Here is a 23,760-nt window from a genome sequence, read left to right as displayed (position 1 = left end):
TTTGCGCTGCGGACAAAGCCAACTCTTGTCGTGACAAATCATGACAATAAACACAATGTTTTGGGCCAACAAAGAATTAGAAAGTAGAAAAAAACGGCAGGTTTTCTTCTTTGTAATTATTTGTTTGGTCCAAAATATTGTGTTTGTTGTCATGATTTGTCACGACTCGAGTTGTCTTCGCACGACGCTTAAAAGGTCTTTAAATAAATACTTTTTAAAATGTCTATGGAAAAAATGCATTGGGATTCATTTCCTGGGCCTGGCGTCGTCATGAAAGGGGGCGGGACTGCGACGCTCTATAGCACCTTGACGGAAGATGATCTCCCCTTCTGTTCCCCCTCTCTCCCTCTTTATATAAAACTCTTTATACCGGTAATACAAATGTAAGAGATTCACTGTAAGGTGAATGTCGTTACATCTCTTCCAATTTAACCACTTAAACCCTCTAGTCTAGATCAGTGGTTCCCAAACTTTTGAGCCAAAAGATAAATTATATGTGACCCAAACTAGTGAAACCAGCAGATCTAGGGTGTCAGTTGACCCCAGGACCCAAACTAGTGAAACTAGCAGATCTAGGGTTTCAGTTGACCCCAGGACCCAAACTAGTGAAACTAGCAGATCTAGGGTTTCAGTTGACCCCAGGACCCAAACTAGTGAAACTAGCAGATCTAGGGTTTCAGTTGACCCCAGGACCCAAACTAGTGAAACTAGCAGATCTAGGGTTTCAGTTGACCCCAGGACCCAAACTAGTGAAACTAGCAGATCTAGGGTTTCAGTTGACCCCAGGACCCAAACTAGTGAAACTAGCAGATCTAGGGTTTCAGTTGTTGACCTGTTAAGCAGCATTTATGGCAGTAAATAAACATGCTACAGTTTGTCATTAAACCGTTGAATGAATCAACTCTCTGTCCATAAATTTGCAGACAGAGACAACATGGTTCAAAATGAGCGATGCTTCTTGCTTCCCTGTTGCTGTGGTCGCGGTTTGGGTGTTGTTCTTGTTTCTCTCGTGGGCTTTCCCCCAGTACCATGATGTTGGCAATGGTTGCTGGTCTTAATTCCCAAACCTTTGAGCCAAAAGATAAATTGTATGTCTCCCTGGGACCCAAACTAGTGAACATAGCAGATCTACAAGTGCACATGTCGCTCCGCTCCACGTTGTGAGCTTGTAGATGGCTATTTTTACTACTTAATTTTAAGTTATGTCCATTCCTATATAGACTTTTAAAATGAGAATGCTCAGATTTTACTCTGAAAACCCCCGCCTTTTCGTTTCTGAGATTAAATCTTCCATTACTACAGCGCCAGCGTAAGTCTGAACTCTCTTTAGAAGCGTTGATATTCTAACCGAGATGTATGATGTAGTCCGAAATTAGAACAGAAGTCACAGAACAGTATCGCGGTTATGATCAAAACCACGGCCGTAGATTCAGAGAAAATAGGGAGGTTTGTCGGGCCGTCTTTCAGACGGTACATTAGAAACAACATCATCAGTACCCATACCCGAGGCGGGGTTGGCGAAAGGGCCTTTCTGTGTGGAGTTTGCATGTTCTCCCTGTGTCCCCTAGGGTAGGTACCCTCACAAAAAACATGCATTAATCCTGGTCTCTAAACTGCCTCCCCCTGGCCAGCCGGGGCGCCTGATGGAGGGGAAAGGAACTGGTTGGAATAACGTGTTCCTTCCACGCGCTACGTCCAACCAGGAAAACTCCCCCCTGTCAGGTGTAAAGGAGTAACTCGGGCATGAAGGAAGCATGAGTTCAAGTCCGTTGCTCCCATGTACCCCATATATGGGGACTAGGTTGGCGGAGGGTGTGTAGAGCCCAGGATCACATTAGATAATTGACACAGGGGTGAAAAATGGGTTACAAAATCGTGGGATAAAAATTATAGCAAAAAAAAATAAACCACATCAGACTGGTTTCGGATCTGTATTTGAAGATTCCGAGTGATAAAAAAAGCCTACTGTAATTAATCTGCCGTTTTCCCTGTCAGATTGCTGAATGGACAGCCAGGCCTGCAGGCTAGAACCCTGCTTCCTCTGCCGTAGAGTTTATAACCACTGCTCTCTATTGGGATCACCGGTTGTTCCCTACAGTATGTCCATGGATTGTGGCTGTCGATTGTTGATCATCTGTGAGATTGGAATACCGGAACTCTTCTAAATCAGCTATGGTATAACAGCCGGGGTATTCCATCCCCGGGGAATTCCTTTTCCCCTGGGATGTATCGACTTCTTGAATTGATAGATTTGGAACTGCAACAGAGGTCTCTACTAGCCCAGAATCGAACCACGGGTTTATGCGGTCGACGCGCTATCCAATCATCCACTTGCGGAACGCTCCCTAAGATTGTTTTCAATAAACTGTATGAAACAAATCTACACGGGGGTCTGAAAAAAAAATCTTGACGCTGTTCAACAATGTAAATGTAAATCTCTTTAAAACGCTCAACCATCTATATTATGGGGGGAACGGTAAGCCAAAAATAGCATATCTTCAAATATCTTTGGCAGAGAGATTTGGTGGATTTGGTGGTGGACAATCCATGTTCATTTTACCAAGTCAAGAGGGTTTTAGTGGTTGACCTGCAGAATTGATGGCAGTAAATAAACATGCTACAGTTTGTCATTAAAGTGTTTAATTAATCAACTCTCGGTCCATAAATATGCAGACGACAAAATGAGTGATGCTTCCCTGTTGCTGTGGTCGCGGTTTGGTCTGGGTGTTATTCTCGTTTCTGTTGTGGGCTTTTTCCCCCCAGTACGATGATGTTGGCAATGGATGCCGGTCTTAATTAAGTCCTATTGATCTGGTCGATCGATCGGTTTCAACCATAACGTTGCACCCAATACACAGTGTCCCGTTAGGCCGTTACCACACATCACACTTCCAAACACAACAAGCACAACACAACTGACAATTTAGGGGGCCTTAGTTTTTTCAATTTATTTGGGATTTATAGATGTCTGCTAAGTAGTGGTTTGGTATTATGAGGCCCATATTCTGATTAGTAATGGTTTAGTAACCCACTTTGAAAAACCCTGCTCTAGAGAGAGGAACTGCTCCGCCCCACCTATTCATTTCTATCAAAGTCCCATTCACAAGCGCATGAAGCACCCGGACGTGCCTCTACTCATAGACATAGAAAGGTAGACGCCTCATTCGCCGATGCAATTCATTGGAGCGCCCATAGAGTTGGAAGCTTGCCCTCCCTTGAGAGCATCCGCCCCAGAGCTGGAAGAGGCGTCTACCTTTCAGTCTATGCCTCTACTTCCTGGATTGGCTCCAACGTTGGAGCCAATATAGAGCAGGTGCTTCCAGACGCTGGAAGCATGCGTAAAGCGTAGTAGCGTCCTGCATGTGTAAATGTCGCAATGCCAGATTTAGGGGCTTAGTTTGAAGCCTGTATTCAGGCTGGTACACGGGGACACTTGTGTCGTCTCATCTTGTTCCTGTTTTGAGACCGTTGCTAATCCAATGTGCGCTGGTTGTCAGGGACACTTTCGGTCAGAGAAACCACACATGTACATGTGTGTGTGTGCGTGCGTGCGTGCGTGCACATGGTTTGAGTTAAGCATGTTGACATCATGGTTTCCATGTAACACATCTGCTGCTCAGAGTGTCGAATACTGCACGAACGCACGCACGCACGCACGCACGCACGCACGCACGCACGCACGCACGCACACTTTTCACTATTCCACTGCTTTGAAAGTTGACTGTTCTAGCATTTTCATTTACCACCTCCCCTCTCCTCATCTCTGCCCCTCTCCTCCTCCCCTCCCCTGTCCTCTCCTCCTCCCCTCCCCTCGCCTGTCCTCTCCTCCTCCCCTCCCCTGTCCTCTACTCCCATCCCCTCGCCTGTCCTCTCCTCCTCCCCTGTCCTCTCCTTTCCTCCTCCCCTGTCCTGTCCTCTCCTCCTACCCTGTCCTGTCCTCCTCCCCTGTCCTCCCCTGTCCTCTCCTCCCCTGTCCTGTCCTCCTCCCCTGTCCTGTCCTCCTCCCCTGTCCTCCTCCCCTGTCCTGTCCTGTCCTCCCCTGTCCTCTCCTCCTCCCCTCCCCTGTCCTCCTCCCCTGTCCTGTCCTCCTCCCCTGTCCTCTCCTCCTCCCCTGTCCTCTCCTCCTCCCCTCCCCTGTCCTCCTCCCCTCCCCTGTCCTCTCCTCCTCCCCTCCCCTGTCCTCTCCTCCTCCCCTGTCCTCCCCTGTCCTCTCTTCCTCCCCTGTCCTCTCCTCCTGTCCTGTCCTCTCCTCCTGTCCTGTCCTCTCCTCCTCCCCTCCCCTGTCCTCTCCTCCTCCCCTCCCCTGTCCTCTCCTCCTCCCCTGTCCTCCCCTGTCCTCTCCTCCTCCCCTGTCCTCCCCTGTCCTCTCCTCCTCCCCTCCCCTGTCCTCTCCTCCTCCCCTCCCCTGTCCTCTCCTCCTCCCCTCCCCTGTCCTCTCCTCCTCCCCTGTCCTCTCCTCCTCCCCTGTCCTGTCCTCCTCCCCTCCCCTGTCCTCTCCTCCTCCTCTCCCCTCCCCTGTCCTCTCCTCCTCCCCTCCCCTGTCCTCTCCTCCTCCCCTCCCCTGTCCTCTCCTCCTCCCCTGTCCTCCCCTCCTCCCCTCCCCTGTCCTCTCCTCCTCCCCTGTCCTCTCCTCCTCCCCTCTCCTCCTCCCCTCCCCTCCCCTGTCCTCTCCTCCCCTCCCCTGTCCTCTCCTCCCCTCCCCTGTCCTCTCCTCCCCTCCCCTCCCCTGTCCTCTCCTCCTCCCCTGTCCTCCCCTCCCCTCCCCTGTCCTCTCCTCCTCCCCTCCCCTCCCCTGTCCTCTCCTCCTCCCCTGTCCTGTCCTCCTCCCCTCCCCTGTCCTGTCCTCTCCTCCTCCCCTGTCCTCTCCTCCTCCCCTGTCCTCTCCTCCTCCCCTGTCCTGTCCTGTCCTCCCCTCCCCTGTCCTCTCCTCCTCCCCTGTCCTCTCCTCCTCCCCTGTCCTCTCCTGTCCTCCCCTGTCCTCTCCTCCTCCCCTTCCCTCCCCTGTCCTCTCCTCCTCCCCTGTCCTCTCCTCCTCCCCTGTCCTCTCCTGTCCTCCCCTGTCCTCTCCTCCTCCCCTTCCCTCCCCTGTCCTCTCCTCCTCTCCTGTCCTCTCCTCCTCCCCTTCCCTCCCCTGTCCTCTCCTCCTCCCCTGTCCTCTCCTCCTCCCCTGTCCTGTCCTCCTCCCCTGTCCTCTCCTCCTCCCCTGTCCTCTCCTCCTGTCCTGTCCTGTCCTCTCCTCCTCCCCTGTCCTCCCCTGTCCTCTCCTCCTCCCCTGTCCTCCCCTGTCCTCTCCTCCTCCCCTGTCCTCTCCTCCCCTGTCCTGTCCTCCTCCCCTGTCCTCTACTCCTCCCCTGTCCTGTCCTGTCCTGTCCTCCTCCCCTGTCTGTCCTGTCCTGTCCTCTCCCCTCCGCTCCTCCTCTCTCTATCTATTTATAGTGCCTGTCTTGGCAGGCAGAGTGGGCACAGTGTCTTGGCCTTGCTTCCACCACTTGTGTTACTGCTGCTGTCTGCTCTCAACCCAATGCATCATGGTCCTAAAAAGAGAGACACGCTGTCACGCTGGTGGCATAACACTAGCACCTGCTGTCATGTTGTCATCTGACGCACTTGTCCTCAGCGCAGGGTCCCGCCGGGGACCCCCTGAGGTCCTTCAGGACTTACGGGTATGTGACCCCGGGGGTCAATGAACTGATCACAATCAGTTTTATTTAGGTGTAAAGCAGTGTGCGTTCCATCCAGAAGAGAGAGCATAGAGAAGATATCGTTGCTGTCGGGCAGAAACCTCTTATCTCCATATACTTTTTGTTATTTTTCTTAAAGTAATGCCCTATACTTGATCACACTACAGCCGTCACTGGAAAGCATCGAAGTAGCACATCCACAAGCTCGAAATGCAACATGAAGCTGCATGTTTTGAGCTTGTAGATCTGCTACTTTTGCTACTTTTGAATTTGAAACCTGAAAAGTAACCGTTTTGGACATGAGGATTCCACCCGACAGACGATATGCATCACCAATGACACGTGTTGTGTCTGCTCTGCTTGCGCTGTGTGCATGTGAGGCATTAAAACTCATTAACTGATCGCAATTATTATGGATAATCGCAATATAGACATCATCATCAAACCAGGAAGTTATGCAGGAACGCCTACCGAGTGGCAAAAACTACTTTCTGGCCTTGACAGCCCATACATCCACACAGAAAAGTCACATCTGATTGCATTAAACAACATTAAACGATGTTAAACTCACTTTGCCTGTTGCTTTGCCACTCGATTTGCCACTCGATGTGCCATTCACTTTAAGCATGCGCATACTCTCTATAGTTATTTGTTTTGCATAATTGTCAGAATCGTTTACAAAATGTTCATGCATAAAGACAATTGTGGAAATAGCTGATCTACAAGCTCAAAACGCAACATTGAAAGACATGTAGTGTTTCTTTTCACATGTTAAAATGTGCGATGCCAAAAAACGCAATTAAATTAAACAATTTGTTATATCAATGAATCGTCTGCAGATAGCGCTGTGTCTGCTGTTCGTGCGACATTAAACCTCATGTTGTTGGTGTTCTGTGAAGGATTGGTGCGCTGTGAACATTTATCCACCGTTCGAAACGCTCAACACACTCATTTATCTTCAGATTTAAAAGCTCCGTTTTGCAACTTAGCAGTTGCAGTAAAGCCCCCTGGCTCATCCAGTTAAAGTGGCGCTATGTAACTTTCTTTCAAGGAATACAATGTAATGTTGTCCAATCTGTATGGTAAAATCACACACGTGTGAAGTGAGGGGTGCAGCGAGGACAGTATTTATATCAGCCAGATAACGTCTTACGTTGTCATTAACCCTAAACAAACATTAAAGTCCATAGACATGTCTGGCACGAATTACAACATCATTTACCCTAAACAAATTCCATAGACTTTTTCTGGGCCGGGAAATTTATAATTAGGCTCTCTATGGATTAAAGGTCCATAGACACTTGGCTGGCCTATGACGTAACTTTGGAAAGCCATGCATTGGAGGGGCTAGCGCCTAGCGCCCCTCAACAACATACATTTATACAATTGGGGTGGTTATATTTAGTCTCCCTGCTCTATTTAGATGGTGTCAACGGTCATGTTTCACCTAGACACAGGATCTGACACGAAGTTTGACCTGATGGTCAAGATTCAATTTATCCCCTGAACAAACAGACAGACTCTATTAGCTCAATGGCACACATTTCAGAACCTGCACAGGAAAGCAGTTTAAACTGACACATGCATAGTTTCATACAGAAGAATGGAAGTGATTATGACGATTATTATGCAAAATGACATGCTTATGATTATATGCAAAACGTAAGGATTGTGATTATCTGGAATAATTGCGATCGGGGCTATTATGTAATGACTGTGACACAGTGACAGTGCTCTTACCCATCGAGCTATAGAGAGAACTGTGTTAGTGTTTTACCCAGAATGCCCCTGTGTTCCTGTGTGTCTGGGGGCAGGGTCAGGATGAGTACAGCCATCTGCCTCTCTGTGGATCACACACGGCACGCACGCACGCACGCACGCACGCACGCACGCACGCACGCACATACATACATATGCACCCAGCACACTACAACCCTGCCTCCACTGTGTGTGTATATTTGTGTTACTGTACTTGAGCCAAATGTCCCCACAAGTATAGTAGAATTTGCTATATTATTATATTATATACATTTATTATTACCTTACTCGATCATACCACAGTGTCACACACAAGCACCACAAGTAGCAGATCTGCAAACCGGTCGCCCCACTGCTGCTTTTGCCGTTTTTGAATTTGAATCTTGTAAAATAACAGAGACTATTACTATAGCCTACTTTGTGAGAGCCAAATGTCACCACACTAGTCTAGCAGAATTAGCTTATATTATAATTTATATTCATAACTGTAGTCTGCTTAATGTGCTAATACACACAATTGTGCTCACGATCGTGCATTGCATTTTGACTCTGGTATATTTAGATTTTCACATGACTTTTGTCTTTAATTGAAAACCTAAATGAAAGTGCTTAAAATGTATTACTATTCCAGTGAGAGCCGAATATTCCCACAAGTGGAGTAAGAATGTTTTAATTGGATGAAATATTGGTCCAAACAAAATAATAAATTGTTGTTTTTGTGTTTAAAGGGGCATTCCACTCATTTTCAACATTTTACTATGTCATTAATATACCTTAGATCTGTTGTGTGGAAATAATAAAAAAGTTCCCCCATTCTGTGTTTCCTAGAACTAGAGGTCTGAAAAAAAATCATTAACATGGTGAAACACATCTTGATTACATCATCAAGATGTGTTTCACCATGTTAATGATTTTTGAGTGGTGTAAACCACTCCTACAACTGGCTTTTGTGTGCATAAAAAAATGACCGTGGTTGCTATGTTCAAAATAATTTCTGACGTAATTAAATCACACCCGGGTGAACTGGATGACCGTAGCAACCGTGGTCATTTTCTCTGCGCAAAAAAAGCCAGTTGTGAAATCACATCCAGGTGTGATACATACATTTATCAAAAATGATAGCTTTTTTTACTTAACATATTTTGTGTGATTTCATTACGTCAGACATTACGTCAGACCACAGCTGATCATGCTATATAAAACCTTACACCACTCAGTTCACACGGGTGTGATTTTTTTTATAATTACAGTTCTAGGAAACACAGAATGGGGGAACTTTTTTATTATTTCCACACAACAGCTCTAAGGTACATTAATGACATAGTAAAATGTTGAAAATGGGTGGTTTTCCCCTTTAACTTCTCTGTGAACTGTTTTTGTGGTTAAAGAAGATTTGTGCAGGTATAGTTAGGAGAAGATTAAGGTTTCGGTTAGGATTGGGAATTTAGAGATTAGATTCAGGCTTTTGTGTTGGGAGTTATGGCAAAGTTTTACCGAATTGTGCGCTCAAGAAGAGATCTACAAGCTCACAACACGTCGAAGCGTCTTGCGTGACAACTGACAGAGATGGGCAGTATTTGAAATACAATTTGAAATACTTTAAAAAGAAAATTATAACACATTGTAAATGTATTTTCAAATACAGAAAATACGCATTTTCTGTTTTTTCAAATACAGAAAATACGTATTTCAAATACATGTATTTTAAATATTGCCCATCTCTGCAACTGAGTTGTACTTGGGTGGCACACAACTGCAAGAACACCAGTACAACCCAGGCTTTAGGCATAAGGATAAAAATGGCAAAACATTGTCAAAAGGTCCTTTTATAAAATTGTCGTCGTACAATTTTGCTGTCCTCAAAAGTATAGTTATACCAACGTGTGTGGGGGTAGGGGTCTGCATGTGTCACTGAGGACAGCTGTATCCTGAAGGCTCAGGATTGTTGCAGGTTAAAATCCATGAACCATGGCAAACCCTTGGCACACTTCACTCCCTCAGCAGTTGCCCCTGAGCAAGCAGTTAGCCCATAATTACTCTAGCGTAGGGATTTAGTGGCCTTTGGTACTGGTCAGCTCCCAGTACAACAGTAGAAGACTGGTTGTACTGGTCAGCTCCCAGTGGTCAACAGTAGAAGACTGTGGTTGTACTGGTCAGCTCCCAGTATAACAGTAGAAGACTGAACGATACTAGACTGTGGTTGTACTGGTCAGCTCCCAGTACCACAGTAGAAGACTGCGGTTGTACTAGTCAGCTCCCAGTACCACAGTAGAAGACTGCGGTTGTACTGGTCAGCTCCCAGTACAACAGTAGAGGACTGTGGTTGTACTGGTCAGCTCCCAGTACAACAGTAGAGGACTGTGGTTGTACTGGTCAGCTCCCAGTACAACAGTAGAAGACTGTGGTTGTACTGGTCAGCTCCCAGTACAACAGTAGAAGACTGTGGTTGTACTGGTCAGCTCCCAGTACAACAGTAGAAGACTGTGGTTGTACTGGTCAGCTCCCAGTACAACAGTAGAGGACTGTGGTTGTACTGGTCAGCTCCCAGTACAACAGTAGAAGACTGTGGTTGTACTGGTCAGCTCCCAGTACAACAGTAGAGGACTGTGGTTGTACTGATCAGCTCCCAGTACAACAGTAGAAGACTGTGGTTGTACTGGTCAGCTCCCAGTACAACAGTAGAAGACTGTGGTTGTACTGGTCAGCTCCCAGTACAACAGTAGAGGACTGTGGTTGTACTGATCAGCTCCCAGTACAACAGTAGAAGACTGTGGTTGTACTGGTCAGCTCCCAGTACAACAGTAGAAGACTGTGGTTGTACTAGTCAGCTCCCAGTACAACAGTAGAAGACTGTGGTTGTACTGGTCAGCTCCCAGTACAACAGTAGAAGACTGTGGTTGTACTGGTCAGCTCCCAGTACAACAGTAGAAGACTGTGGTTGTACTGGTCAGCTCCCAGTATAACAGTAGAAGACTGTTGTTGTACTGGGAAGTGTCTCTATTCAAAATATCGTCTCTGTCGGGCGTAAACCTCAAACTGTCACTTTTCAGGATTCAAATTCAAAAATGGCAAAAGCAGCAGATCTACAAGCTTGAGTCGAAACGCGTCGCTTCACACCACGTTGCGAGCTTGCAGGTCCCAAACACAACACAAAGACGTCCTTATGTGGGGACAGTGCGGGGAATAGACTGGGACACGGGGGACATTCATCTGCTGGTGAAACAAGAATGACTCAGACAGAACTGCCAGGTGCAACATGCTCTTGTAGCGCCCATTTTTGTTAGTTTCTGACGTTCTTTTGTTTGTTCACTCACTGTGTTTTGTTATCATCATCATCATTTTTCGACTGCGGTCGAGATCATGGATTTCACAATGCCACGCCAGACTTTCCGGTCCTTCATTGCCATCCCCAGTTCCTGCTTACTGATGCATGTGTCCCTAGCGATGACATCAGGGAACGACAGTTTTCTACCTCTGGTCTGCTTTGAGGCAGGACTCCAGAGAAGAAGGGAAGATATAACCTCATTGTCAGCTCTGTAGCAGTGGCCGGCAAACTGTGTTCTAATGCATCGGACTAGTGAAGAGACACGGGGAAGGTTGCCGTAATTAGAGTGGGTGGCTCTTTCAAGACAGATTTTGTGCTCTCATTCGAAGGCGGGTGTAAGTGCCATCCAACCGTTTCTCTAGTTTCTTTGAAAGTGTCCATGTCTCGGAGCCATAGACTAGAATCGGCTCAATGATCGTTACTTTTAACATTACTATTACTTACTATTCATTGCAGGCTGACCAGGCCATACCCTTCCTAGTTTGAAAGTCCTTTAAGAAAGAAGATATATATGAACCCAAATACTTGTAGTCATCAACCTGTTTCAGAGGAGTGTTAAGTGTTTTTATAATGTGGTTATTGTTGGATTTGCATATATTTACGTATTCAGTTTTCGTCTCGTTAAGATAAAGACCAACACAGTTGGAGGCCTGCTCAAGAGACTGAAGGAGAGCCTGAGCGTATTCCAATGATTGACTGATAAGTGCGATGTCATCAGCAAAGTCAGTGTCGGTTAGGTAACAGGATGACGAGAGCTTCTATAGGGTTTAGTTGGTAGCCCTTATCATTGATAGTATCAACTGACATACGTTTTGTTATGGTGGTCCTCTAGCTTCCAGTTAGCTGATAACATTAGCTTCTCTGTTAGCTTGTGTTGCCATTTTCTCTGCGTTGCAGCTTTCAGAGTATGGGTTTTTATGCCGTTCAGACTGTCATTGGATTAGGAGGCAACCAATCATGACTCCAGGTCACTAGTAAGGTCGCTAGGAGGCAGCCAATCATGACTCTAGGTCACTAGTAAGCCAATCATAGGTCGTCACTAAAGTCGCCACTAAAGTCTAAAGGTGGGTGCAAATTAGTCCAGGCGCTTTTCAAGCACCTGGCAAAAACCAGCACTATGCATACTTTACTTTCCATTCCATCCAGGATTTGAACCTCCAGGTAAAAAATTGTGTCACATCCTGTGTCTAGGTGAGACATGACCTTTGACACAATCTAAATGTCTCAATAGAAGAGCAGGGACACAAAATTGCACGCACGCACGCACGCACGCACGCACGCACGCACGCACACACACAGCGAGAGAGAGACACACACACAGCGAGAGAGAGACACACACACAGTGAGAGAGAGACACACACACACAGTGAGAGAGAGACACACACACAGCGAGAGAGACACACACAGCGAGAGAGAGACACACACACACAGCGAGAGAGAGACACACACACAGCGAGAGAGAGACACACACACACAGCGAGAGAGAGACACACACAGCGAGAGAGAGACACACACACACACAGCGAGAGAGAGACACACACACAGCGAGAGAGAGACACACACACACAGCGAGAGAGAGACACACACACACAGCGAGAGAGACACACATACAGTTGGTGTTGTGTCGTTGGGTGGGAGAGAAACCTTTGTGTAGGAAACAGGCACCTCTCTCTCCAGCGTTTGAACTTTGACCCTTGGTTGATTGTAGAAGGTTGTGCTGACAGCACTGATGATGATGCACCTGCCAGCCCGTTGCTAGGAGACCAGCTCACAGGAGAGGTGTGTGTGTGTGTGTGTGTGTGTGTGTGTGTGTGTGTGTGTGTGTGTGTGTGTGTGTGTGTGTGTGTGTGTGTGTGTGTGTGTGTGTGTGTGTGTGTGTGTGTGTGTGTGTGTGTGTGTGTGTGTGTGTGTGTGTGTGTGTGTGTGTGTGTGTGTGTGTGTGTGTGTGTGTGTGTGTGTGTGTGTGTGTGTGTGTGTGTGTGTGCGTGCGTGTGCGTTTGCGTGTGCGCGCAAACTAAATGGGAAATTGACTGCAGTTATATATAGCGCCTTCCGCTTTCTTTCTGGTCTATCCGACAACTCATATGCACTTTACAGTATACTTCAAATTCACCTATTCACAAACACCACGACGTTGCACGTTACGCACACACACACACACACACACGTGATTTTCGTTTCCCAACAGTGGGTTGTGGGGTATAATTCCAATTAATACAAAATAGTAGACGTTCCATTTCAAATAAAACAAATCAACACAATAAACATGAACTAGTGAAAATAGGCACGTACTGTAGATCTGCTATTTTCACTAGTTTGGGTGCTATGCTTTTTTCACTAGTTTGGGTGCTATGCTTTTTTCACTAGTTTGGGTGCTATGCTTTTTTCACTAGTTTGGGTGCTATGCTTTTTTCACTAGTTTGGGTGCTATGCTATTTTCACTAGTTTGGGTGCCGGGCAAACATCTATTTGGGTCTCGAGCTAAAAAGTTTGGGAACCACTGCCGGAAGTTTGTAGATCAGCTGTATGTAGATTGGCTAGTCTTGCTACTTTCGTGTGACACTGTTGAAATAAAGAATTCATTCACGAATAAAGAAAAATAATAACACTCGAGTCATAACTGCCAGGTGCAGCAAGCGCTGCTGCTTGGCCGTCTCCGTTGTGCAAAAAAACATGAAAGTATAAATCATGGAGATACAAGTATTCGACGATGAGGTCTGTTAATGACTGCATGGAGCATTCTGTATGTATGATCTGTAATGATGTATCAACAACCTACTCTCTCGCTCACACACACACACACACACACACACAGAAACGGAGGTTGTGTGTGTGTGTGTGTGTGTGTGTGTGTGTGTGTGTGTGTGTGTGTGTGTGTGTGTGTGTGTGTGTGTGTGTGTGTGTGTGTGTGTGTGTGTGTGTGTGTGTGTGTGTGTGTGTGTGTGTGTGTGTGTGTGTGTGTGTGTGTGTGTGTGTGTGTGTGTGTGTGTGTGTGTGTGTGTGTGTGTGTGTGCGTGCGTGCGTGCGTGCGTGCGTGCGTGCGCGCGCGCGCAAACTAAATGGGAAATTGACTGCAGTTATATATAGCGCCTTCCGCTTTCTTTCTGGTCTATCCGACAACTCATATGCACTTTACAGTATACTTCAAATTCACCTATTCACAAACACCACGACGTTGCACGTTACACACACACACACACACGTGATTTTCGTTTCCCAACAGTGGGTTGTGGGGTATAATTCCAATTAATACAAAATAGTAGACGTTCCATTTCAAATAAAACAAATCAACACAATAAACATGAACTAGTGAAAATAGGCACGTACTGTAGATCTGCTATTTTCACTAGTTTGGGTGCTATGCTTTTTTCACTAGTTTGGGTGCTATGCTTTTTTCACTAGTTTGGGTGCTATGCTATTTTCACTAGTTTGGGTGCCGGGCAAACATCTATTTGGGTCTCGAGCTAAAAAGTTTGGGAACCACTGCCGGAAGTTTGTAGATCAGCTGTATGTAGATTGGCTAGTCTTGCTACTTTCGTGTGACACTGTTGAAATAAAGAATTCATTCACGAATAAAGAAAAATAATAACACTCGAGTCATAACTGCCAGGTGCAGCAAGCGCTGCTGCTTGGCCGTCTCCGTTGTGCAAAAAAACATGAAAGTATAAATCATGGAGATACAAGTATTCGACGATGAGGTCTGTTAATGACTGCATGGAGCATTCTGTATGTATGATCTGTAATGATGTATCAACAACCTACTCTCTCGCACACACACACACACACACACACACACACACACACACACACACACACACACACACAACCTCCGTTTCTGTGTGTGTGTGTGTGTGTGTGTGGGGGGGGGGGGCGGGGTACAGGTTCTCGGAGCTGGTTGCCATGGAAACTGCAGCTGTGCTGTGGTCTCTGTGTGTGTGGGGAGCGGAGGAAGGGATATCCATCAGTTAATCATACACACCTGACATAACATTTAGTGTGTGGCTGTGGGTGGGGGGGGGGATACTATGCACGTTTGAGTGTACTGTAACACACAGACACGCGTACAGCCGTACACGGTGATCACAGTGTATTATTGGGAGGTCTGCTAGCACGTGTCCTCTTCCATCAGCTGTCGGCACTCTGCAGGGAGTAGAACCCTCAACCTCTGGCCTCTGGTCTTTGCTGCCTTGCTTCATGTCATATGGTCATCAACCTGTCACTTCATCAATCACCCCATCTTTTGGAATCAACAAAGCCTTGTACTGACTCTCTCTCTCACACTCTGTCTGTCTCTCTCCCTCTCTCTCGCTCTCTGTCTCTCTCGCCCGTGCAGAAGTACAAGCACCATGAGGAGGATGTGTCTCCCCAGGAGGACCTCAGCTCCCCTCAGCTGACGGAGGAGGCGGAGCCTGTGGCCCCGGCGTCGGTGTCATCGGGGACGGGGCCGGAGCTGGTGCACGTGTCGGAGAAGAGCGTGTCTCAGATCGAGAACGTGCACGGCTATGTGGCCCACGCGCACATCTCCCCCATGAAGGTAGGGGGGCGCCGTTTCTCACCACTGAGGTGGTTCACAGTTCTCTCTCTCTCTCTGGCCCCTTTTCCACCAAAATAACTTTGGTTCTAGAACTGGTTCCGTTATACATTCTTGGAGCATTGGTGCTTTCACGGAACCGGTGGCCATTATGTTTTTGTTATAGTTCCAAACATAGATATATATAAAGTCTAGATGGCTTAAGGCGGAGTTTCTGACGTCGTTCACCCGGTGGCCATCTTACTTCGGGGCTACAGTACAGTATGTTCAATGGCAGCACAAAAAAAAACAGTCATAACTCGCTCAAATCTTGACGGATTTACAAACGTGGCTATGATGCAGGACGCTTATCTGCTTAATTTTATTTTTTATATGAACGTCGTATAAAAGCATATAAGTATGCGGACGTCTCTGACGTTTATAACAAACCAAACCGTTTGAAAATCGGTTGAAAATTTAGCAAGTTGTGGTTATTTAAGAGTACATTCCCCATAGACACAATGTTATGTGGCCCCGAGGTAAGATGGCCGCCACGTAGCAATGTCGCTCTCCATTGGCCAGAGCGCGGGTGAGCCATCTAGCTTTCTTATATATATCTATGGTTCCAAACCTCTCGACCTCTCTGGCCCCTTTTCCACCAGGGTTGAACCGGTTCAGGTCTTTTCCACCAGGGTTGAACCGGTTCAGGTCTTTTCCACCAGGGTTGAACCGGTTCAGATCTTTTCCACCAGGGTTGAACCGGTTCAGGTCTTTTCCACCAGGGTTGAACCGGTTCAGGTCTTTTCCACCAGGGTTGAACCGGTTCAGGTCTTTTCCACCAGGGTTGAACCGGTTCAGGTCTTTTCCACCAGGGTTGAACCGGTTCAGGTCTTTTCCACCAGGGTTGAACCGGTTCAGGTCTTTTCCACCGGGTTGAACCGGTTCAGGTCTTTTCCACCGGGGTTGAACCGGTTCAGGTCTTTTCCACCGGGGTTGAACCGGTTCAGGTCTTTTCCACCAGGGTTTTCCCGCCTATTATTGAACCAATTCAGAGTGTTTTCACTGAAAATGTATTGGTTCAGAACCCTAAAAGGTTGGTTCGGAATTGGAACCAAAGAATGGCTGCCGGTTCCGTGAAATCACCAAAAGTTCCAAGAACCTATAACGGAACCACTTCTAGACCCAAAGTCCTTTTGGTGGAAACGGGGGCCTCTCTGTCTTTGTCTTTGGCCCTGTTCAGACAAGACGTTCGTTTCCATATCGAAGGCATGTGGATAAATGGAAAAGTCCTAGATCTCGTCACGCTGAGTGCGACCCTTCACTTACAAAATGTTTATAATGTTTTAAGAGGACGACGCACCAGCGGTGTCAGAGTGCGGCGCTAACAAAATGTTTAGCGCTGTGATGCCCGGCGGAAGTCCCGCCCCTACAGACATTCTCCGCATCATGTCGGTTCCCATGGCTTTTCTCCTGGGAGATGAGGAAAGGCTGGGAACGAGGCTCACTCAAAGTCCAAACACCAGCTCTGAACAGGGCTGTATTCTCTCTCTGTATCTCTATCTATCTATCTATTTATCTATCTCTCTCTCTCTCTCTCTCTGCCTGTCTTCTCTTTTTCTCTCATTTGTTTCTGTGAGCCGCCCTTGTGTGTATGTCACTCTAATGTATTTTTTAATACTGTCTGTCTGTCTGTCTGTCTGTCTGTCTGTCTCTCACACACACGCACACGCACACGCACACACGCACACGCACACACACACCTGTGCTGTGGTACACATACTGTACTGCTACGTATGTGTAATTATGACATCATCATTGATCAATGAAGCTCATTGGTGTTGCTGGTCATACTTCCTGTCATGGCGTGATGATGTCATCCCCCAGTGGCAGTCAGCTTGTTGTTAGTAGTTGTTCAGAACTCAGTGACATCATGAATATTCAACTCATTAAGACCCGAGACCAGATTCTACAAATGCTTTCTAAATCCATGTTTCTATGTCAGTGGTTCTCAAACTATTTCATGTCAAGGACCCCCAGAATTCTATCTATTTGACCCACATCTCAAAATGTTATTCCAGGGACCCCCCAGGAGCAAATATTTGAGATAAAAACGTTTGCAAGAATATATATTCAAAGATTTGGACACGTTTTCCCGAGCTATATCTGCTATTTTTCAATAGCTACAGTTTAAAATAATGTGTTTAATTTAATGTGGTTAAATGCTAAGGTGACACAGATGGCTAATTCTACAAATGCCTTCTAAATCAGTAGTTCTCCACATTATTCAAACTTTCTCAAAAATATAGCTTTAACCTAGTTACCACACTAAAGTACATAGTTTTAACCTAGTTACCACACTAAAGTACATAGGTTTAACCTGGTTACCACACTAAAGTACATAGTTTTAACCTAGTTACCACACTAAAGTACATAGGTTTAACCTAGTTACCACACTAAAGTACATAGATTTAACCTAGTTACCACACTAAAGTACATAGTTTTAACCTAGTTACCACACTAAAGTACATAGGTTTAACCTGGTTACCACACTAAAGTACATAGATTTAACCTAGTTACCACACTAAAGTACATAGTTTTAACCTAGTTACCACACTAAAGTACATAGGTTTAACCTGGTTACCACACTAAAGTACATAGATTTAACCTAGTTACCACACTAAAGTACATAGATTTAACCTAGTTACCACACTAAAGTACACCGGTTTAACCTGGTTAGCACACTAAAGTACATAGATTTAACATAGTTACCACACTAAAGTACATAGGTTTAACCTGGTTACCACACTAAAGTACATAGGTTTAACCTAGTTACCACACTAAAGTACATAGGTTTAACCTAGTTACCACACTAAAGTACATAGATTTAACCTGGTTACCACACTAAAGTACATAGATTTAACCTGGTTACCACACTAAAGTACATAGATTTAACCTAGTTACCACACTAAAGTACATAGATTTAACCTAGTTACCACACTAAAGTACATAGGTTTAACCTGGTTACCACACACGCCCTCAGTATTTTTTCCATGATTCAACAAAGGTACAATGATCCCAATGCATTATTTAGGCCGTCACTCTGGCTAGACAAGGACTGGGTTGGGTTTCTTTGGGTCATGCTGTCTGGGTTTGACTCCATTAGTCCTTGTCGGTTTGTATTTGGTTTGTGCGTGTGCGACCGTGCCAAAATCGTGTTGTCTGTTTTTAGTCTGGTTTTGTGTGGAATTTGTGTTGTGTTCGACCATGCCCCATATGTTGTAGAGCGGTGCTTCTCTGTTTTTGCTCTACATTGAATATCTCTGCTGAAAATGGCAGATCTACAAGCTCACAACACACCGTGCTGCGGCACGTTGTGAGATCTGCTATGTTCTGCAAAGATTGTCGAAGTGGTTAAGGAGGACGTTTTCATCTCGTCTGAGTCTTGGGGTGCAACAGTTAATACAACTAATCGATTAACCAATAATTCAATTTATTGAATCAATAATTCAATTAAATAATCAACAATCAATCAATATTTTGTGTCATTAAGGGCTCAAGTTTGTATTTCTTTTTTTTAATTGCGAACGAAGTGAGCACTAACTATAGAAGCTGGCCAAAACTGTCTGTGTGTCTGTGTGTGTGTCACGCTGTAACACCACCCGCCCGCCACCAGTCAGACTGCCACAACAGCTTCGTTCGCTTCCCGCGTTTACGCGTCTTACTTGTGTTAGACATACCATTGGTCCGATATCTCAAACCCTCACCCTAACCTCCCATGGGGCAGCACACCTAAACTTAACCTTAACCCTCTCTCAACCTTAACACACCCTTCACCAACCTTAATCCGGTCGTTTTAACGCACCCCTCACCAACCTTAATACAGTCAGACCAATGGTATGTCTAACCAAAGTATGCCTCCCGAAAAGATAGTGAAAATTGCCGATCTTCATTATCTAATCCTCTATGCTTATTGTACAGGCAATGGTTATGCTAACAGGTTAACAAAACAAACCCCCAGTGTGCTTGTTTCCATTGTGAAACTTTGTACCAGGGTTGTGTTTGTGCATGTGCGACCATGCTGTGGGATTGTGTTGGGTGTGTGCGTGTGCAACCATGCTGTAGTGGGGTTGTGTTGTCTGTGTGCGTGTGCGACCATGCTGTACTGGGGTTGTGTTGGGTGTGTGCGTGTGCGACCATGCTGTAGTGGGGTTGTGTTGTCTGTGTGCGTGTGCGACCATGCTGTACTGGGGTTGTGTTGGGTGTGTGCGTGTGCGACCATGCTGTACTGGGGTTGTGTTGGGTGTGTGCATGTGCGACCATGCTGTAGTGGGGTTGTGTTGTCTGTGTGCGTGTGCGACCATGCTGTACTGGGGTTGTGTTGGGTGTGTGCGTGTGCGACCATGCTGTACTGGGGTTGTGTTGGGTGTGTGCGTGTGCGACCATGCTGTAGTGGGGTTGTGTTGGGTGTGTGCGTGTGCGACCATGCTGTACTGGGGTTGTGTTGGGTGTGTGCGTGTGCGACCCTGCTGTGATGCTGTCTAATTTCAAGGAGCACGGCTTCATCCTGCCCTGTCCTGCTCGCCATATGGACTTCCTTCCTGTCGTTGTATCCCGCATGCTGCTCCACACGCTGTCACAACCTCCACACAACGTTTAATACCTGGCACGAACTGTGCACACAATAGCCCAAAATATATATTTTGGATACTTAAGGGGGGGGGGGGGGGTCTCCCCTCCTCTCAAGCTCCTTAGTATACCGACAATACACACTAAGGTCAGGATACCAATTTTATCCAACCGGGGGAGAGGGAGAGGATACACGATAAACAAGTGAAATTGGAAGTTTTGAAAGGAAAACAAAGGACACAACACTGAAGAAATTACACTTTGATACAATGTAAAGTAGTCGGTGTACAGCTTGGATATCAGTGTAGATTTTACAAAAAACACAGCCATTCATTCCAAACTGCTGGCAGCAAAAGTGAGTACACCCTTAAGTGAAAATGTCCAAATTGGGCCCAAGTGTCAATATTTTGTGTGGCCACCATTACTTTCCAGCACTGCCTTCACCCTCCTGGGCATGGAGTTCACCAGAGCTTCACAGGTTGCCACTGGAATCATCGCCCACTCCTCCATGATGACATCACGGAGCTGGTGCATGTTAGAGTCCTTACGCTCCTCCACCTTCCGTTTGAGGATGCCCCAGAGATGCTCAATAGGGTTTAGGAGACATGCTTGGCCAGTCCATCATCTTTACTCTCAGCTTCTTTAGCAAGATAGTGAGGTGTGTCATCTTGGAGGTGTGTTTGGGGTCATTATCATGTTGGAATACTGCCCTGCGGCCCAGTTTCTGAAGGGAGGGGATCATCACAGTACATGTTGGTTCCCAGTTCCACCAGCTCCGTGATGTCATCATGGAGGAGTGGGCGATGATTCCAGTGGCAACCTGTGAAGCTCTGGTGAACTCCATGCCCAGGAGGGTGAAGGCAGTGCTGGAAAGTAAAGGTGGCCACACAAAATATTGACACTCACTTTTGTTGCCAGCAGTTTGGAATTAATGGCTGTGTTTTTAGTTATTTTGAGGGGAAAATAAAATCTACACTGATTCCCCCTACCACTAAATATGATTTATTATGTGAAAGAGGTGCTAGTTTTCATATGCCATTAGACGAGTTAGAAAGGTGATGTTTCTAATGGTAATCATTAGCAGAACGTTGGCGCCACCTTGTGGCCGTATACTGTTCCCTCAGACACCAGGCTCTCTACTGACCCTTTTTCTTCCTCATTTGAAAGTAGTGAACATTGCCAATCTACAAGCTCACGGTTGTGAGCTACAGTATTACTTTCACTACTTTTGTGGGGCACTCTTATGATGAAGAGCAACGCTAACATAAAAGAGAATAACATGGTATCTGCATAGCATAACACATGACCCTCATTACATTTAGATTTTAAACATGCTGCAAGTCAAGTCCATTTAATTGACTTGGCAACACAGGAGCACCTTAAATGAAACACACCCGCAATTACCTTCAGCTGTTTCTCTGCAAACGTGTAAAGGGCCTATTTCCACAGACGTACAGACGTACGTTAAAGGTGCTATAAGTGATCTTTCTTGGTTAAAAGGTTAACCAAGAAAGTGAACGGTCAGTAAAGCTTAGTAATCATTGATGTGTAGTGTGTTCCGTAACAGGGTCGTCCGTTTCTCCAACCGTTTATGAAACGGGAAAGTGGGTGGGATACAATTTATACAGCTTGTGTTCCACTTCCAATTATGGTGGCTATTTTTTTCTTTATTTTATTTTATTCATCACTTCTAATTACACTCGTCTATGAGTTCTCTCTCCTGATTTTGCCAAAAATGGTATCCTGACCTGAGAATATATTTTCTGTTTACTAAAGAGCCAGAGAGACATGTCTGTTACTGAACAAACACTACTGTCAAAATATGGAGCTACAGTATTTAACACTGAACAAACACTATACTATCAGAATATAGAGCTATTTACTTACTTTTTAGTCTCTCTCTCTCTCTCTCTCTCTCTCTCTCTCTCTCTCTCTCTCTCTCTCTCTCTCTCATCACCTCCTTAACCTCTTCCATATAGTTTTATTTAATTAACTATCTTTCTTTCTTTCTTTTCCATTCTCCTAACCCTTGGCCTCCTGCCATGGTGAACCCCACCTCCCCTCCCTCCACCACCACCACCACCACCTCTTCTCCAGGTGGTCTCTCTGGAGTGCATCTTTGACGGGCCCTCCTCCTCCTCGTTAGGCCTTCCTCAGGCCCCTCCCCCTATCTCCTCCTCCTCCACCCTGTACTGCCACCCCCACCCTGACGACAGCCCCCTCCCCTCCTGCTCCTCCGTGTCCGCCCCCTTCCCCCAAAGCCAGCCTCCGTACCAGGTAACGTCACGCGGCAAGCCGCGGGTGCTGCAGTGGTTCTCAAAGTTTTTGTTTCTTTGTTTGTCATGTCAAGGACCCCCCCAACGTATTGTACGTTATCTATTTTGGCGGGCCTTGATGGTGTCGTAATGGCTGATGTTACACTTGGTTGCATGCTGTTAATAACCGATCTACAAGCTCACAACATGTCGAAACTCGCAACTAGTGGATGAATGATCAGAGAGCGCATACAATAAATGCCTTCACAGTATACCACGGGCCATACAGTGCTTTAGACGTGTATAATCGTCCTATCAAATTAATACGCTTGGTGCAGAGGGCGAGTACATGCTCGTTTTAATGTGCTTCATATCAATATAAGAAAGCCTCTCTGTTTTTCATTTTTTAATCGCTCCGGTTAATATGCATGGTTGAGGGCCTCGCCTGCACTGTTTCTGTGCATGCCGCTCCAGTAGCTTCTGTATTAGCCACGACCTTTCCATGCTGTTTTCTCTGAAAATACGGCGTTGTCCGTCCGTGGTTTTGAACAGATCGGCAAGGTTCAGAGCTCATTTCTGATTTTGCCGTCATCGCGATTGGAATATTGGTGTTTTCTGGAGAAATGATGGACATTGTCTTAGCTCGCTAGCATTAGCGCTATTGCTACTAGCATTCAAGATGGTGACAAATCGGACATGCGTCATAATCAAATTAGCTCCGATCATGTGGCACCCAAGCGCTACCACTTTTAGTGTTAATGGCACTCTGTCATTTTTGTTCGACAGCGACGATATGAAAGAATCCCACGAACGCTCCTGAAAGGCTGAGGCTGTTGTCTAGGAGGTACAGTAACTGTTTTATCAGAGGTGATCGTGGTGACAAGTCGTGAGGTGGATTTGAGCCTAGATCTTTGGCTGTGAAGTGTGAAATAAACTTGGCCAGTGACCGAGCCACATACAGTGCATCCCGTGTTGACGTTTTTGATTTCACATCAACATAATGTTCATATCATCAAACAAACTATTCACTCTGTTTCTCTACCTCTACACAATACAACTGTGTGGTTGAGTTAAGTGAGGTGGTTTCCTCCCGACAGCGGCTATATTTAGGATTATTTTTGTTGGTAATTTTGTACAGCCGAGTACTGTTGAAGACAGAGGAGCCATTGAGTCTTGCAAATGTAACATGCACATGCTACACACACACACACACACACACACACACACACACACACACACACACACACACACACACACACACACACACACACACACACAACCGTTCACTGGGAGATGTGAGGTCATTAATACTTCTGTGGTTCCGTGGTTAAAATGAATGTGCCGCTACAAGAACCCCCTGCAGGTCCCCGGACCCCACTTTGAGAAGCAATGGTCTAATTGTTCTATGGAAGCATGCTGCACACCAAAAATAGCTAGTCCTGTAGCCCATGTACAATGGTCTATTTTCAGATAGTAGTTATTTTAAGATGAAAGAGTACTTGAAGTGGTCAGACTATAGCAAGAGTGTTAGTGTTTTATTTCATACAAGCAACGGTTAAAGCCTCAATCTGCAATTTGTTCAACTGGTTGTCTGTAGGATATCAG

The 23,760-nt window shown here is 46.0% G+C and overlaps 1 protein-coding gene across 10 annotated transcripts in view; it reads left to right on the top strand.

Moving 5' to 3' along the window:
* The window catches only part of dlg1b (discs large MAGUK scaffold protein 1b), a 166,502-nt gene that overhangs the window by 80,499 nt on the left and 62,243 nt on the right, over window positions 1-23,760 (top strand). For 6 of the 10 annotated variants that reach the window (XM_079530381.1, XM_079530385.1, XM_079530384.1 and 3 more), the window contains exons 4-5: window positions 15,098-15,298; window positions 21,998-22,177. In XM_079530381.1, coding sequence (XP_079386507.1) covers window positions 15,098-15,298; window positions 21,998-22,177 — 381 coding nt within the window. The remainder of the gene's footprint in view (window positions 1-15,097; window positions 15,299-21,997; window positions 22,178-23,760) is intronic. The other 4 variants (XM_079530380.1, XM_079530388.1, XM_079530387.1 and 1 more) reach the window with 1 other exon arrangement.

Source organism: Electrona antarctica, assembly GCF_951216825.1.
Source record: "Electrona antarctica genome assembly, chromosome: 19".
NCBI classification, from domain to species: domain Eukaryota; kingdom Metazoa; phylum Chordata; class Actinopteri; order Myctophiformes; family Myctophidae; genus Electrona; species Electrona antarctica.
This window is presented reverse-complemented; position numbering and strand designations above follow the sequence as displayed.